General features: G+C 39.8%; 1 protein-coding gene across 1 annotated transcript; it reads right to left on the bottom strand.

Annotated features, from left to right (window-relative positions):
* Positions 1 to 5549: 5549 nt before the first annotated feature.
* Positions 5550 to 17580, bottom strand: LOC131246973 (ABC transporter B family member 9-like). Its single transcript, XM_058247425.1, has 13 exons — positions 17560 to 17580; positions 16760 to 17104; positions 14082 to 14136; positions 12407 to 12582; positions 10993 to 11214; positions 10637 to 10875; positions 9499 to 10024; positions 8849 to 9122; positions 7998 to 8658; positions 7689 to 7917; positions 6917 to 7183; positions 6560 to 6823; positions 5550 to 6419 (listed from the first exon to the last, which is right to left on the bottom strand). Exons 1-13 carry the CDS (start codon positions 17578 to 17580, stop codon positions 5775 to 5777), a joined length of 3924 nt encoding a protein of 1307 aa, XP_058103408.1. The 3' UTR covers positions 5550 to 5774.
* Between the last annotated feature and the right edge of the window lie 524 nt (positions 17581 to 18104).

Genomic DNA, 18104 nt, shown 5'->3' with positions numbered 1-18104 from the left:
CTTCCAAGCCAAGTGGTCTAATTATATAGAATATAAGATATGTAATATCATAGGCAACTAGTCTATATGAAAAGATATGAAAATACTAATTGTGTGCACTCCAAGTTAAGTACTTACTATACAATTTATTTCATGCATTCATATACCTAAATCATCCACAAGCATAAATAGAATTAAAACCACATAAACAATCACATAAACACATGAAGGTATAGTGATTCGACCACTTGCCTACTCAACTCCCGATGGACGCACTCTCTTTGAGTGCATCAGATTTCACTATCTCGAAGGTTTTCAATAAGTTCACCTCTAACCTTTACACATGTACACTTTCGACGGATGACTAAATAAGATCTTACAAATGTACACTTTCGTCGGAAGCCTACATAAGGGCTTAACACATGTATAATCCTGTCAGAGGCTTACACACAAAGATTTAATACTCATCAAAGGCCTACATAAGGAATTAACACACCTATACTCTCATCGGAAGCCTACATAAGGACTTGTTCAAGTTTGGTTTTCAAACTCTGTACTTAATTCTATAGAAGGAAATAATATATAGATTATAAATTAACAACTTTATTTGTTGGATTAAGCTCCGTTGATACGCCTTGCTTGAAATATATCTTTACTTCTTCGACCCCTTCTCTTGTATTCCACCGATCGATCTTTGAAGTCGATCTTATATATTTCGTTGAATTGACTACCTTGCACTTGATGCTCCAATGAAACTACCAAGATAATTGGAGTATTGTGAAATATTCTTCAACTAATGTATAATTGGTTTCCAAATATAGATTTACCTAAATAGGCACTCTATAAGTTAATAGATATTAGAATTTTCCTATATAATTGATGTCAAACTCTAGAGAATGATTGAGATCATGTTCTTCTTGTAATGGAACCTGAAATGTTCATTAGAATGAAGAATCACTAAAAAAAAGGTATGAATCTCTTTGAGATAAAGCGTAGGAGGTTTTGGGGAAAGCACTAAGACTTTATTCACAAAAAATCTATTAATTCCACAAAGATATATATAGTTTCTAGTTTTATAAAGAAAATGCTCCAATAAATCTATAACGATTAATATTGATCAAGCCAACGTCCCCTTCAATCGATTAAACTTAATTCAATTAATAAGCAAAATGTTGGTGGACGTTTTTGCGCACCTTCGATCGATTGATCGAAGGCCTTCAATCGATCGAAACCAATCAAAGGTTTGCTCGATTAATTGAAGATTGATCGAACTTGTGCATTTTGGTTTTCATTTTTTCTTCGCACTTTTCACATGATCTTATCGATACAAACTTGATAACTAAGGATTTTCCTATATATGGAACAAATCATCCAAGGTAAGTTGTTTTGGACCTAAATGAGTTTAAATTGTCACTAAGGCACCTTAATTTATTTGTTTCTTCACTCTAATGCTCATAGTCTTCATGTATCTCTGGTCTTCAACTTCCAAGGGCTCGGCCGACTCACCAATATATTGACATATATGATTGACAAACAACAAGTATACTTACACATTGAATTTAGATTATTATATTTTTTAACCATTCATTTTTCTCATATAATTTTAATCCATGACATGTTCATGATATAAGTTATTAATTCATGAATAGGTGGATATGATATGTGTAACTACGTGATGTTTGACATGTGTGTCATGTTACAGAAAAACGTTTGCACGTGATTAATGTAACCAAGGTCAAAACACAAAAGAAAATGGTCAAATCAAAACAAGATACAAGAGGAATAAAAATTTACGTGGTTTAATAATATGTCTACTCCGTCAGCAGCAACATAGAACTTTCTTTTTCACTAGAAACAAGAGAAATAAATACAAGGCTTACTTTTCTCTCACACATAATTTTAAAAAAAAAAAAAAAAAAAAACCTAGAAAATAGATTAATGGAATCTCTTTATCTATAACCCTGTTTATATGAACCACATGTAAGTGCATAACACGGCATGTGGCTATATGTATAAAGAGATAGAGGGGAGAGAGATCTCTCACTAAAAGACTTCTTTAAGTGTCCACCGCCATAGCACGTAACTCCCTCGAGAGCTTCTACTAGGTGTAGAAATGCTTTCATCATCTTTTCTCGTTCTTATGCATGGTGTCTAACCCAAAAGAAACGGAAGCAGATTGAGTTCTAACCTACCTGTCCTAAGCTCGGGACAGGTTGGTGCTCTGAGTGGCCCACCGTGATGTATGGGTTTATCCACACCATCCATCCATCTCGGAGCAGGCTTGTGCTTTGAGGCACCCACGATGATGTATGGGTTTATCAACAAGAATAATGTTGTTAACAACGCATCCAAGGTGGCCTCTCTATATGCGCGGAACAGGGAATGGCAGAAGTTGTGGTTGAGAGCGACTCCAAGTCGGTCATATCTGCCCTATCCAAGCAAGTGGGTTGCGCCTGGTCAATGTGGTATTGGGCGGTCAGAATTACATCCCTCTTGAACGTTATGGATGTCCGCCTTGTCTTTATTCCTAGAGAGGTGAACTCGGTTGCGGATGGGCACGCTAAGCTAGTAAGTGTTGCTCAAGGTTATCAACAGTAACTATTGCAGAGCATCCCCCCTTCGCCCATTCATGGCCTGCTGTTCCTAGATAAAGTGGGGCTAGGCTCGTTTCGAGAGATCTAACTCCTTTCTTGCTTTTATTTCCTTTTATGATAGGCAGGCCTACCGCCTTTACCTGGCAGGCCTCCCTGAAAAAATCTTGTTCAGCTGTATTTACGGATCTTATGAATATACTTGATGATTTTGAAGGAAAAAAAAAAAAAACGCATCCAAGGTTAAGAAAAGATCTAATCAATATCTACCATAGTTACTATGCAAATTTTGCCCATGAGCCTCACACCTTTTGATTTTTGTATTAGTTTCTTGGAGGTTTACTAACATTTATATATAAGTACCCAAGGCAGTTACTTTTGAGTGCTCTGAGGGGCCCACCTTGATGTATAGGTTATCCACACCATCTATCCATTCCATATCATTTTAGGATATAAGCTTTAAAATGAGGCAGATCTAAGGCTTAAGTGGACCACGCCAAGGGAAACAGCAGTGATAATGAAACCTCATATGGCCAACCATGATTTTTATTTGCCATCCAACCTGTTCATAAAGTCATGTCTACTTGATGAAGGTAAAACACAAATATCAGCTTGATCTAAAACTTCTGGAGCTCCTAAGAAATTATAATGGTGGGCCTTGGATCTGCCTCATTTTTAGGCTTATATATATATATGAAATTTAAAATTGATGGCCGGTGTAGATAAAACCATACATCAAGGTGGGCCCACAAAACACCATCCAGTTCCGTTCTTGGGAATCCACGATCCAAGAGTAATTGCCTTATAGGGTGCTTATAATACAAAAATCAAAAGGTGGGAGGCTCATGGAGAAATTTACATAGTAACCAAGGGTAGATATTGAATAGATATTGGTGGGGAATCAATGGGCCCACCGCACCTTGGATGCTTCATTAACGAACATTGTTCTTGTTGATAAGCCTACAAAGATCAGTGTCATGACTCACTATAGTCTTATCTTGCAAAATAATAATAATAATGAGAAACAATGGCAACAACTGTCCCGACAGTGGTCATCACAACATCCAATATCGAAAGAATCTTCAAATGAAAAAATGTTGGAATCAACGTAACTTTCTACCATCCAAAGCTACCTTTTCTCAGTTGAACGTTTGACCCATTGTTGCATTTTTCTTCTCAGAAATCAAAAGACAGAGACTATCCTAATGGGAAGATCTTGGGGAATGGTTTCTCTAAAGATGGGGGTAGAGCATGATGTAGATAAAGTTCAGGACAATCACATAAACGGCTAGGATCAAAGGAAATTGAGCTGAAAAGTTCAATCCAAAGGCCCAGCGGCATCGGGAAATACTGACAAGGGTGGAAGGACACTCACACCATAAACAAGCTGAGCTTGATTTCCAGGTCCCTAGGCCGGACCTGATTTTCCTGACCCCCGTGGGAGAATAATATATTACCGAGGCATATTTGTTGCTCTCGGGATTCGAACATAGGACATTCCGCTTTAATACCATGCAAAAAACCATTTACTCCAAAAGCTTAAGTTGTCAAAGTGTGGTGTATCAATGTATATCAAGGGACTTTTATTACTCCAATACGTGGACGTATTGGAGTAATAAAAGTCCCTTGATATACGTTGATACACCACACTCTGACAGCTTAAGCTTCTGGAGTAAATGGTTGTTTGACATATCGCAAGTATTGTATGTTGTTGGAAAGTGATGCCAAACTCTGTATGCTGGCCAACGTGGAGGGCGATTAGCCTTTGAACAGTTTTTAAAAAATAGGCCATTTAAGGGTAAATTGTGAGTTTCAAGCCTAACTTTACTATGTTTGGTAAGCTATAACTTTTGCCATTTTAAAGTTCAAAAGGCCCTTAAATAGCTTAAAGTTTTTGTTTGAATCATGAAAAAATACTTGAGTCAATTTAGAAGTCATTTAAGGGGGGTTTGGATAGTAAGTTACCTTAGAAAAGTCACTTATGACATAAGTAGCTTGTTTTGGTTTATGTTTAAACATCAGATAAACATGTTTGGTAAACAACTTATCATCCAAAAAGTAGAAAAACATATTTGGTTTGTCTGAAAAATTTTGGAAACTCCATTCCACATTTAGTTGAATGAAGAATGTAGGCAAACCAGCTCGAACTGTGACGCAGGTAGGAACATGATGAATTTGATCACTGTCTTCCTCCAGGGATATCTACTCCGAATCCACAGAGTTCTTTGAAATCCTTGTAGAGCATTAAAATAAATTGATTCATGATATATAAAAAAAATGAAATTACAACCCTTTAAATAATGAGCTTAAACCTAAGACGGAGTTTTAGACTCAAACTCCAACTCATACACCCTAAAAACGTGACTTACTATAAATAGTAAACTACTATTTATAGATGCCTCCATTCCTACTAGACTTCATGTTTTTTGGCCAAAAGTAGTAAGTTTCCAATTGGCCTAACCACATTATTCTCCTAATTTTTCTAAGCCCTTTTCATGTAGGGCACGACTTCTACAACTCAAATGATCAAAAGTTATACTTGAACTAAAACTTACTATTTATAGTAAAAACGAAAATAAAAGAGACTTGACCATCGATCTGATGGAATGTCACAAATCTGGCATGGGCAACCCAGCGTAGCAGGGTTGGTTGGCTAAGGTAGTTTCTCCTTCCCCAAAATCATACATGATATGTCGAAAAACTCATCCCAGTTTGTGAGATATGGCTGTTTTAAGGTTCTAACGGTCCGGATCATTTGCCTTCTTTAGTCCATCTTTGCCATAAAAGTGTCTGCAACATGCTCTGCATCAAACTGGCAAGTAGAACTCAATGCAGCTCCTGCCACCATTCAACTCAATACAAATACAACAGCTTCCATGCTCTCTGTCGAGTTCCTTTCACAGTACAACCAATCATCCTATGTTATCTTACCTCAAAACTAAAATCATATAATTCCATTCAAATGTGAAAGTATAATTTAAGCAATCATATGTAGAACAACACAAAGTATGTATGATTGGATACAAATAGCTGTAGTAAAATAGCTTAAGAATATTTGCATAAAAGTAATATGATCTTAAGTCTTTCTATTTAATGAAGAGTACTGCTAGTTTTTCTTGGAATCACTTCAGGAGCAATATTTCAAGAAGTGAGAGAACCAAGCAATGTGTGAGACTCTTCTCTCTCACCCTTTTTGTTTTTTTATCATGTGGAAGACATGCGAAGTGCTACTAAAGATGCATATGCTCCATCCTTCATCTTGATCAGCATTTCATGTCTTCCTTTCTCTGCTATCGCCCCATTCTTCACCACTGCTATCATGTCAGCTCCTTTGATTGTGGAGAGACGATGCGCAACAACGATGGTCGACCTGTTCACCATCACCTTGTCCAATGCTTCTTGAACTACGCGCTCCGATTCTGCATCCAATGCGCTTGTCGCCTCATCAAGTAATAGGATTTTTGGGTCTTTCAGTATTGCTCTTGCAATCGCTATCCGCTGTTTCTGCCCACCCGACAGCTGCACACCTCTCTCACCTACACAGGTATCATATCCTTGCGGAAGCCCCGATATTAAGTGGTGTACATTCGCTGCTTCTGCGACTGCAATGATCTCATCTTCAGATACCTCTCCTTGTTTCCCATAAGCTATATTGGCACGGATCGTGTCATTGAACAAAACTGGCTCCTGGCTAACCAACCCCATCTGCTGCCTCAACCACTGTATCTTGAACTTTCGAATTTCCACTCCATCTAGCATTATCTGGCCAGAATCAGGATCATAGAACCTCTCTAGTAAGGCGATTACTGTAGATTTTCCACAACCACTCTCTCCCACAAGAGCTACAGTCTGCAATCATATTAATCCAAGCACAGTGCTAATTATCCAGTGACAAGAAATGAATTACAATAGTAACTAAGCTGACTTACAAATGAAAGGTTTTTAAATATCGAATAATTTTCATTTCTCGCTATTGATAAAAATGGTACCTTTCCAGAGGGAATGCTTAAACACAAGTCTTTGAAGATTTGCACATCTGGACGAGTTGGGTACTTGAAGCTGACAAGTTTGAAGTCAATTTCACCCTTCACAATGGGTAATGTTGTTCCCTCACCACTACTCGAGTCAATCTTGGACTTTCTATCAAGAATTGCAAAAATAGAAGTAGCTGAATCCCTAGCTCTGGTTGCATCTGGAGCCATTGCGCTAGTCTGCGAGACTCCAAATGCTGCCATTATCAAAGCAAAGAAAACCTGCAGTTGAAAGCCATCACACAACCACAAATGAACATTGGAGTAAGAACAAGAAGAACGAGAATGAGAAGAATTCACAGATTCTCAACTTACCCTGAAAACTTTGGAAAATGTTGTCTTCCCATCTTGTACAAGATGAGCACCGGCATAGAAAATGAGGGCGTTCGTGCAGAAGACCACGAAGAAGGAGAAGCCAAAACCCATGCCACTTACAATTCCTTGTCGGACTCCATGCTTCATTGGGATTTCGCATTTCTCTTGGTAAAGATCCATAACCTTCTGTTCTCCACAGAAAGATGCAATTGTCCTAATACCACCAACTGCATCATTTGCCACTTGACTGGCTTCCTCATACATCTCCTGCAATCAACCTCACAATCTCTTAATACTTTATGCATAATGTACTGAAATTTTATCTTTTGAATATTTAGTTGAAGTATGTGACTGTGATTTACATATGAGGAATGATACAATCCTCATTCTGAGTATCCACACACCATGCTTGAATTGTCAGTTTGTACAGGTGGGGTCCATGGTTCAGTAATCCAGACTACTCGTCTGTGGTATCGACCGTGTCGTATGGACAATGTCCTGGAAATATCCTTGATAGGACAAATCTATACATTCAATTCGCCGCCTGCATAATAAACATCAAGAAGAGAAATGCACCAATGGTTGACATTCAACTGAGAAAAAGGCCTAGTCTGGTGGCTGGGATCTTCTGATTTGGGAGATTTTTGGATCATCATCCATCTACAGGGGACCCAACAGACAAATGATCTAGATCAAAGAAGAATCCCATAGTATATTATCCATGTTCTTGGGTGGATGCAAAACAGTATCAAGCACGATTGGAGCCACCGACCTTCGCATCTGCGCTGAACCCCTGTAGAAATTTCATCTGAGCGTATCCTTGCAGACCAACCAAAGGTAGAAGACTAAGAATTATAAGAGCTAACTGCCAGTTAGCAAGCATGGCCATCACAAGGCCTGCAGTGATTGTTGATAAGTTCTGAACCATTAGTGCTAAGGTGTCCCCCACAAGACTTCTCACAGTCGAAGCATCCGTCGATAACCTCGCACTGATGGTCCCACTGAAACATAACCACAACTTTACAGTTAGGAAGAGTGGTAGAAAGATCAAAACAATCAAGTATGCAGTTTCTAAACAAACCTTGAATTCTTCGGCTCATCAAACCAGCTTACTTCTTGGTGGACCACCCTCTCGAATGACGAGGAACGGATGCGTTGAATGAGCTTACCACCAGCAACTCCAAACAGATACAGCTGCAGTGGTACCACTACCAGAATAACAGACCCTAGACCAACAAACATCAGTGACCAAAACTTGCAATCTTTTTCAAGCTTGTGGTGAGGCTCATAGAAAATCTTTATGGCACTTGAAAGAAGTATCCCAAATAGAGGGAAGGTCACTCCATGTATGGCTGCAGCAAGAGATCCTAACAACAGTACTGGCAGTTCTGGCTTATTTAGGTAGGCTAGCCGTCGCGTTGAGACTGTATTTTTGGTTTCCTCTTTATCACTTTCTTCACCTTCTTTTCCTTCTTGGTCCTCTCGCGTGCTTATGGCATGAATCAAACCGTAGGCAAGTGATGCATGCGTACCACTTCTCTTACCTGAAGAAGCCCTGCTTGTAGATCTCCATAGAGAGGACCTTCGGCTTCCCGATCTGCTCGGTACCTTACTAATCTCAGACCTTGGATCAACCTCATCTGGGTCCATGGCCAGTTCCTCATCTCGAGTGTTCATCTCTTGTAGGCGTATAAGCTGAGAGTAAGCCCCATCAGGATCAGCAATCAACTCTGAATGAGAACCTGATGAACAAAACAAATGTCTAAAATTTCAACATGTAATTTGAAAAGGATAGATAATTTTGTTTCAAAATATTCAGTCTTGGAAATTTTGGTAAGATACATTTCTCATTTTTCAGGTACCGATATCAAAGGCAATGAAGAAAAAATAAGAAGTGGATGTAGTTTCAGATGAGTGTTGTTTGATTGCTACCTTGCTCTACAATTTTTCCCCTATGCACCACAGCTATTTGATTAGCATTCCTCACTGTACTCAAACGATGGGCAACAACCACGGTCGTCCGTTCTAACATGATCCTTACTAACGTTTCTTGAACTATCCGCTCCGACTTGGCATCTAGTGCACTAGTCGCCTCATCAAGAAGCAAGATCTTGGGGTTCTTCAAAATTGCCCTGGCAATCGCAATCCTCTGTTTCTGTCCACCAGACAGCTGCGTTCCGTGCTCACCAACCATCGTGTCGATCCCCTGTAACATACCAAACAGTTAGCCAATGAAGCTCTTTGCATCCTATGATACCTGGATACTTGTATAACCCTCACTACAATGTCTGAAATCATTCTGTTTCGTAATGTATCATTCCCCACTGATACCACTACATATTGCTCTATATCAGGCTGTTTCGGACCTGATAGACCTGTATGAAACCAGCATGTATCGGGTGATACTTTATACCTTACCTCAATTTCAGTATTCAAATAAGCATTAAAGATACAAGTAGGGGTACAGCAGCATATGAAATTCATGTGGATTTTGACATTTCATCTTGTTTTTATAGCTAATTAGACCATACAATGCTAGATAATCTCTGCAACACAAGTACAAAAATGTAGGAGTGGGTTACCTGTGGTAACTTATCTATGAACTTTGAAGCATTGGCAAGCTTAATTGCCCTCTTAATTTCTTCACGCGTTGCACCCGCCTTTCCATATGCTATGTTCTCTTTTATAGAGGTCATAAATAAGATGGGTTCCTGGCTAACGAGTCCGATCTTCTCCCTGATCCAACTGAGTCGTAGGTTTTTCAGGTTGATGCCATCTATTAGCACTTCACCAGCTTGGGGATCATAGAATCTCTCAACCAGACTGATTACTGTCGACTTCCCGCTGCCGCTCTCTCCAACTAGAGCAACAGTCGAGCCGCTTGGAACATACAATGAAAACCCAGAAAATATCTGAACGTCTGGCCTTGCTGGGTAGCTGAAGTGTACATCTCTTAATTCAATGTCGCCTCTGATGTCTTCCAAAACAGCACCGTTCGTGTCATATGCATCGATCCGTGGTCTCCGTTTGATTACCTCAAACATCTTGTATGCTGCAGCTCTCCCAGCGGCGAATGCGTTCATGGGTGGGGAAGCTTGGCCTAGGGACCTGGTTCAGTGCAACATTTCAAGAGATCAAACAAAGGTGAGAAAAAGCCCCCATTGGTTTTCTCTTCAGGTAAAAAGATAAGAAAAACAATAAGCTATCATGCGGTCCATTTAACATGGACCAAGCTTGATCAAAGGTCCAGACATAGTAAGGATTGACAGACTGAGACCTCTTTCTTGATTCTATGGGTGGTGGTGCATAGCCGTTCTTAGTTGTTTGCGTGATTTGTCTGGTTATTTCCATTAACTAATGAGAACTCAGCCTGCTAACTAGCTATGTGGAGGTGACCCTCCATGGCCAGCTTCTTAGAGGGACCATAGTCATTTAGGCCACAGAAGTTTGAGGCAATAACAGGTCTGTGATGCCCTTATATGTTCTGGGCCGCACGGCGCTACCCTGATGTATTCAAAGAGTCTATAACCTTGGCCAAATGCTGATTGAATTTGTTGATTGTGGAGGATTAGGATTGTCTGCCTCCCTGTGATGTAATTCATATTCATCTATCTAATAAAATCTCTACAATACAGCCCACCTTCACCTTCGCTAAAATTTTAAATTTTTAAAAAATTTTTAAAAAATAATAAGAAGAAGAAGAAGAAGAAATCCACTCACATTCCACCAGTCATAACTGCCATCATGACATTGACAACATCTCCACCAGTATACCCTCTTTGAATTATCATCTGGGAACCATACCATACAGCCAATGCATAGCTGCTAAATAAGACCAAGACGACGGTGCCGAGTCCAATGCCTCCAATCAGCCCTTGTTGGGCAGCAGATTTATATGCAGTTTTCAGTGATTTGTTATATTTTTCTATGGCTTGCTTCTCACCAGTAAATGATACAACCTTGCATACATACATGGTAAAAGGAATCAGTACAAAATGCTTCATGACTTGAAAATTGTGAATGACACATCACATGATCAAACAATAAATTATCTGTTCTTATAAATAACTTGTTACCGTTCGAATCGATCCTATCGTTTGTTCTACAACATTCCCTGCTTCAGCATAGGCTCTCTGTCCTCGAACGGTTGCCTTTGATATGAATATCGACATGGTTGCACCAGCTACAAACATGGGAGGAATGCATGAAAGCATCACGAGCGCCAGATGCCATCCTTTTATAAATGCAACTGTGAAGCCGCCGAAGAAAGTAGAAACAAGCTGTATGAACTTGCCAACCTACAAACAAAAGGAAGCATGTGGAAACAAGCTTCTGAGTATTGGAGTACGCATTCCATTCCTCATCTTCTACCTTTTACTTTAATCAGAAGAACAAGTAGAGGTTATGTTTCTTTCAAGCTGTAAAAGTCTCTCCAGGATTGCCCCTATATCAATTCAGATTTTCAACTTGTACAAGTGGGGACCTTGATTCAGTTATTGGTGGGCCCACAATGGCTTGACCATGCCACAAAATTCTCCCAGATTCATTTTGCCTCCATTGCGACTTGGATAAAGCATGTGTCCCCACCCATTGTGATGTAGAGCAGGTCGCAGACATTCTCATGGCAAAGATGGCCTAGAAAAGTCACAATCGGAGGCGGAAATGATCCGGACCGTCAGAACCTTGAATCAATTGTATCTCGTGACCTGGGATGAGTTTTTCGACATATTATATATGATTTTGGGTAGGAGAACCTACTTAAGCTAACCAACCCCGCTATGCTGGGTTGCTCACGCCAGGTTTGCAAGATTCCATCGGATCGATAGTCAAAAGCCCCATTTAGTTTCATTTTTTAAGTAAGTTTTAATTCGAGTCTAACTTTTGATCCTTTGAGTTTTAAAAGTTGTGCCAACATGAAAAGGGCATTGAAAAATTAGGAGAATAACATGGTTAGGCCAAATCAGACCCTTACCATTTTTGGCCAAAAACCATGAGATCTATTAGGAATAGAGGTTGTCTATGAATAGTAAGTTTAGTATTTATAGTAAGTTACGTTTTTAGGGTTTTGAGTTGGAGTCTTTAGTCTAACTCTCCATCCTATGTTTGAGATCCTTATTTAAAGAGTTGTAATTTTATTTTTTTATCATCAATCAAATTATTTCAAATTTATTAGGAATTACTCCTGCTTTTATCAAAGCTTTGTGAGGAGTCCATAGAGATCCATGGATCTGGAGTAGTTATTCCTTGAGGAAGAGCGTGATTGACCTCATCACATCCTTCCCACATTCGCAGAGAGCCAAAACAAACTCAATTAGAAGAATCTAGATATCCAATCTTAGGCCTTTTTTTCAGTACAATGTGGACCATTGCTGTATTTCTTTAAGAATCTAGTTGCAGGCCAGTAATTGGATGTTTTGATTTGTCCAATGGAGATATGTGGGCCATTGGCCCACTTGTAATAGAGCTATTAGTTTTTGTGTTGATATATACCTTTTCACCCATTGCATCTTGAATGAGAATGGTATCCCCAGACATCCTCCCAATCACCTCTCCTGTTCTGGTTTCCTTGTCAAAGAATGCCATATCTTGCCTTAGTATGGTTTTCAGGTAGAGCCCACGAATTCGCGTGGCCTGCCTTTCTCCCGTCACCATCCAGCTCGACACCTCTATTTTAAAAAAATAAAATAAATGCATTATAGTTAGGATGTGATGATGGACAGTAGATTGTATAATGTCGAAATGAAGGAAATTAAGGTGGAGACTATATTTTCATGTGTGGCCCAGTTGGGCTTCGGTCACTGTTAGCGGGCGCCATCTGATGAATGACAGGATATTGCAACTGCATGCCAAATTGGATTTCATGCTGGAGAGTCCTGGTATTCACTCTCACAAGTGCTTAGAGGCCCACTTGTGTGAGAATCTAGCCACTCATCATGCGGACCCACCATGTCGATGAGTATGGTCTGCTTAATTGGTGGGCCCCACTATACAAAAAAAAATGATTGGAAAGATTTGACCAAGGGTCACACTCAATGTACATATGTGGACCACTAGATGAGCAGTCTGGTTTAATCTTTCTACCAGCAGCATCTACAATGTGGGAACTGCCTGATGGACGGATTAGATCTTTCACGCTTGCGTTGTGTTAGTAAGTAATTGCGGTGAAAATTGCAAAATTGCACGAACGCCGAATGGGCTTTGCATTGCACCACACGCCTCGTCCTGTAGTCCGTGGACCACTAAAGGGAATTCTTAGTTCGCTAGGGCCATTCCTATTAATGATCTGAACCGTCCAAAAGGTATATCATACCAGAACATGGAAAAGTATGTTAGTTATCACAAATTTCCCTAGCCATTCAACATACGGATAGATAAATCATAGAATAGCCATACGATGTTGACTATTCATTTTTTAATGGTTGGGATCATACTTACAGAAGAGTAAGGACTCTCTCTGTCCCATCCATCCTGGAAACTACCTGACGAAGTGGGTCTTACGTTTCTGATCAAGGATGGCCCAGCTGGTAGACTACGATTTCAGTTCAGGTGCACCAGGACTACATGGCTTTTTATCATTTTTCAAATTCTGTTAATTGCATTACCACCCCTCATTTACATGATAATTACACATACATCCCTGTTGTTGTTTTTTTTAATTGCGGACCCTAACTCTTCCTTGTACCAAATGACCAAAATACCCTCCATTGAGTACAAAGATATTAGATAGTGGCCCACTATGATATATGTATGACATCCAACTTGCCTGACTGGGTGCTCAAATAAGAAAACGAGATGTCCCAAAATCTGACAATCTAAGTGTGCCACACAATGAAAAACAATGGACAACCATGCAAAAACTCCAAATTCATATTGTGGCCCACCTGAGAGTTGGATCAGTCTAGTTTTGGGATCATCCCATTTTCAGGGTGGGGTCATCCATTTGGATGAGTTGAATAGCATATGCATACCCTGGTGGCCCCACACGCATCTACAACTAGCTACCTGTGAGATATGGGTAAAACGGACAACCTGCAGCGAATGTATGAAGTGTAATACAGAGGGAGGTACTTGTAATTGTCATGTAACCAAGGGGGTAGATGCAATTAACTTTCTCAAATTGAACTAGTGTAAAGCCGAGTTTCGCTGTCTGAGAATTGGAACTTACGTAGGAAGGATGCTGCCCCCGCACTCACGGCCAAGTACACGAATTTAACGGCTACCTGAAACAAGAAGGGCCCACCAAAAATCAACACCGTTAATAGATGTGCATTACATCTTGCAAAGAGAAATAATTGCCAAGGAGCCTGGCCCTACGTGATGATCAAAGCGGTTCAATAGTTAGAAGGTCCAATTTTAGATGTGCCACATGTAATAAGATCCTTCTAAACAGAGATCCTAGTCGTCCATCCACTGCCTTTACATGAATAGTGAGGATCTTTGACAATCAGTGTTTTTCTGTGTGGCCCATCTATGGTGTAACTTTGTAGATGATGATGCCAAACAGCATGGCTAAAGTCCTTGGGCCCTCTTTGGTTGCCACTTAAAAATGAGTTCATTTCATGTCATTTTAGCTGCCGTAATTGTGTATTAGAAATTCTGTTAAGGATTAATTAGTCTTAATAAGCCATGATTTATTTATGATATTTAATTAATAATCTATACTATAGATAATGCAACCGAGTTTTTGGTGTTTATTGGGCCCACCTGAGTTTTGGATGCGGCTGAAACTTGGTCTGACCCCTCATCCAAGTGGGACACACACAATGGATGGGCTGGATTTGTGAACGACATTTTCGTAGGCCCAATAAATCATTATAAATGTTTTAATGGGAGAGTAACCCCTCTCAATTGTTGTATGTGGTGTGGCCCATGACTTGACTTTTAAGCCCGTGACCCACCATGGAACGGTGCATCTAACTGATGGGGTAGATGTTGGACACACATCAAGGTGGGCCCACATAGTTTGATTGGAGGAAAACTTTAAATATTTAAAAGATATGAGAAAATATTTAGAATTAAGTTCAGTGTATTTTATAAGGTTCATATTTCACTACAAGAAGTCTACGATGACTTAAATTTTACCCTCGTCTTTTCAATTCTTTGATGCGAGTAACCCATTCAAATTTGTATTCCTATCTCTGTAGCTTGCTTGCATTGTATTAATAGGGGATGGTGCAAAATGAATTTATAAGGCATATTGTGATTGTTCTTTATTATGTGAAATTCATACCATATATTTCTTGGGTCAACTCATGTTAATTATTAAGTTAAAGATAAGTCAAATTTAAAAATAAGTGGATCATAACATAAGAAAATTTGTATAACCCTAAACCAACCTAACATGACTTGACCCAAACACACGTGACTATTTTGACAAAGGTGGAGAGACACTCACACTATAAATAGGCCGGGCTTGATTTTCCGGTCCCTGGGCCAGACTTGATTTTTCCTGACCCCATGCGAGAATAATATATTACCGAGGCATATTTGCTGCTCTCAAGATTCAAACATAAGACCTTCCGCTCTAATACCATGTCAATCAATCATTTACTCTAGAAGTTTATGCTGTCAGAGAGTGTGGTGTATTAATGAATATCAAGGGACTTTATCACTCCACTACATGGGCTGACATCTTGTCAATATGGCCAAAAGGTTATGGTGCTACTCAATCATCTTTGACCCAAATAGAAAATATGTGTGTATGTGAATCAATTAGAGTGGTATAGATATCAATTTCCTAAGGTGCCGCTTATTTTTTTGGTTTTGCTGACTGTGAGTTTCCCTGCAAAACTTATAATTAGGGGGTGGCAATTAGAGTGGTATATCCAACCCATTGCCACCCTTTACCTAGAATTGTGTTTGGTGCCATCCTAAATAATGCTTGATTTAAGAATTCCTAGAGCCATGACCCACCTAAACCCAAATTCTGATGTTCCCACCAAAATGCCTATTTTTATAGCCTTTAATTGGATAATCAAGATGGACCCATATGATGTAAGTTACAAAAGAATGACCCTTGTTTAGTATAATCGAAATCCGTTTCGCATTTCATGGTTAGCATTATCTGGCAAATGCGGTTTTTTAAGGCAATGGAATATTAGAGGTGGGCCCCACATGATGGATAATCCAGATCAATGATCATATCTTCTCTAGTATATATAATGGATATGGACCATTTGTTTTCTTAATGTTTGTTAGGTATAGTTATAATAATCCAATCCAAGTTATTTTTAAGAGAAACGGTCAATCAAAACTGGGGTCCTCGTGCAAATCCATTTTACGGCTCAAGGTTCTTCCAATGTCACCCTTCTGCCCCACCACATGATGATCCAGACGGTTCATGTAGGTCAACTACTATATCATCAAAGCCGATCATCACAGTTGAACACTTGTTTCTGCGTCACTTTGATGAGATCTCTCATAACTGAGATAGTTTCACACCAACCATTCACGGTGGAGACTTAGGTAAACGGTCTCGATCATCAAATGGTGGGGCAGAAAGGTACAGTCTCTTTGAGGAGTTTTTGCCTAGCGTGGACCTACATGAAGGCCCACTAAATGAACCATCTGGACTGGGCAAACCATGAAGATCAGCTGGAACAATAATCAGGATGGTCCACTACCTAATACGAAATGTTTCGCATCTGGTCCCACCATGAGGATATCTGGCACAAAAATCAGGCCATCGACAAGAGGGTCCACCAGATAAACGGTCTGGATCAACAATATGTGGGCCCAACAGTATGGGCTATAAGGGGCTGGAATAAAAAGGGTAGTGATTGGAATGTTTTGTATATAATCTGGTAAAAGATGTAGGGAGGAGATGAGGGTTAGCAATCATACCTTGGAGACTTCCTCCACAACGTTGTCTTTGTTAGACTTTCCAAAGGAGTTGATAAGCTGACCAAAGATGACTGTCATCATAGGCATGGAAAGACCATTCCCAATAGCACCAATGGTCCCAAAGATCATCAGCAACACATCCAATCCATCTGCAAATGAGAAGAGCTTGTGGAATGGAACCTTCTCATCTCCACCCTTCAAACCACCATCACCTTTCTCTAATGATGACCCCTTCAAAACACCATCACCTTGTTCCGTTGATGACCTTTCTTTCATCTCTCTCTCTCTGTGGGTTGTTCTGTCTTTATATATCTCACCTGTTATTGAAGAAGGAATGGCAAGAAACTGTAAGGAATTGAGACAAAAGGAAAAGAGAAGGAAAAACATAAAGACATTGCACCATTGTAATACACCCTTCTAATATCTATAGTACAAAGTTGCACCATTGCTAATACAGTACTAGTAGAAAGTTGCACCATTGAAGTAATAACAGATGTAGAAGAAAATGGTGCATCTATCAACAGGGGTGTATTGCAAAGTTGCACCGTTGTAGAAGGAAATGGTGCATCTGTGAAGAGAGAGAGAGAGAGAGAGAGAGAGAGAGAGAGAGAGAGAGATGGGTACGCCACATACCAGGAAGAGGTTGTGATTGTGAACTGGAAATGGACGGATATAAAACGTGTTGGGCAGACTGCGATATATATATATATAGCGCGCATGTCTACAGAATCAACTCGTCTTGTGTTTTGCTAACAACCAAAGACGATGTGGCCACTCCATCTTCCATGAGTTTGTTTTACCTCATGCGACTCAGGATCCATCATCGTGTATCGCCACTCAATAGGGTCCACATACTGAGATGGTCTAATGAATTGAACCGTCCATATTTTCGTTGCTCCCGTAAATAAGCCACCACCACATAATCATGCTAATTGATGATTCTAGCTTTTGATATTTGGATTTGAACGCGAGCCATTGAAAATTTTCTTTTCTTTGTTCTAAATTCATCTATCAAATGACGATGGTCAAGATCATTCTTATCAGTTTAATTTTCTAATTTTGTCCCATATAGCATAGAGGCCAGAACATGGACAGTTCCGATCATCGTATCACTCAGAATGTGGGCCCCAGTAGGTGGTGATGCACGCTGGATCCTGTCTGCCAACAGAGGCATAACGAATTCTTCCAGGACCTTTTCTTAGTGACGATCTGACGTGTCATTTTCTGCTGCCAACTTAATTCCCATTCCCTTCTAGGATCCAGACCGCCCGTTTGGTGGAGCTATCCGGGGATGGCCTACTCCAGAAAGTCAGACGAAACGGATGATCTGAGCCATGGATATGGT

Source organism: Magnolia sinica, chromosome 5, assembly GCF_029962835.1.
Source record: "Magnolia sinica isolate HGM2019 chromosome 5, MsV1, whole genome shotgun sequence".
Taxonomy (NCBI): domain Eukaryota; kingdom Viridiplantae; phylum Streptophyta; class Magnoliopsida; order Magnoliales; family Magnoliaceae; genus Magnolia; species Magnolia sinica.
The sequence above is the reverse complement of the archived record's forward strand: the minus strand, read 5'-3'. Positions and strand labels throughout refer to the sequence as shown.

Excerpts from the sequence above, each read along its gene's own strand:
- LOC131246973 (XM_058247425.1), bottom strand. The coding sequence starts at position 17,580 with ATGGATCCTGAGTCGCATGAG. Across the intron at positions 7,918-7,997 it reads GATGAGCCGAAGAATTCAAG|TGGGACCATCAGTGCGAGGT; the intron begins GTTTGTTTAGAA and ends GTTATGTTTCAG. Across the intron at positions 7,184-7,688 it reads GGTTCAGCGCAGATGCGAAG|GAGATGTATGAGGAAGCCAG; the intron begins GTCGGTGGCTCC and ends GGTTGATTGCAG.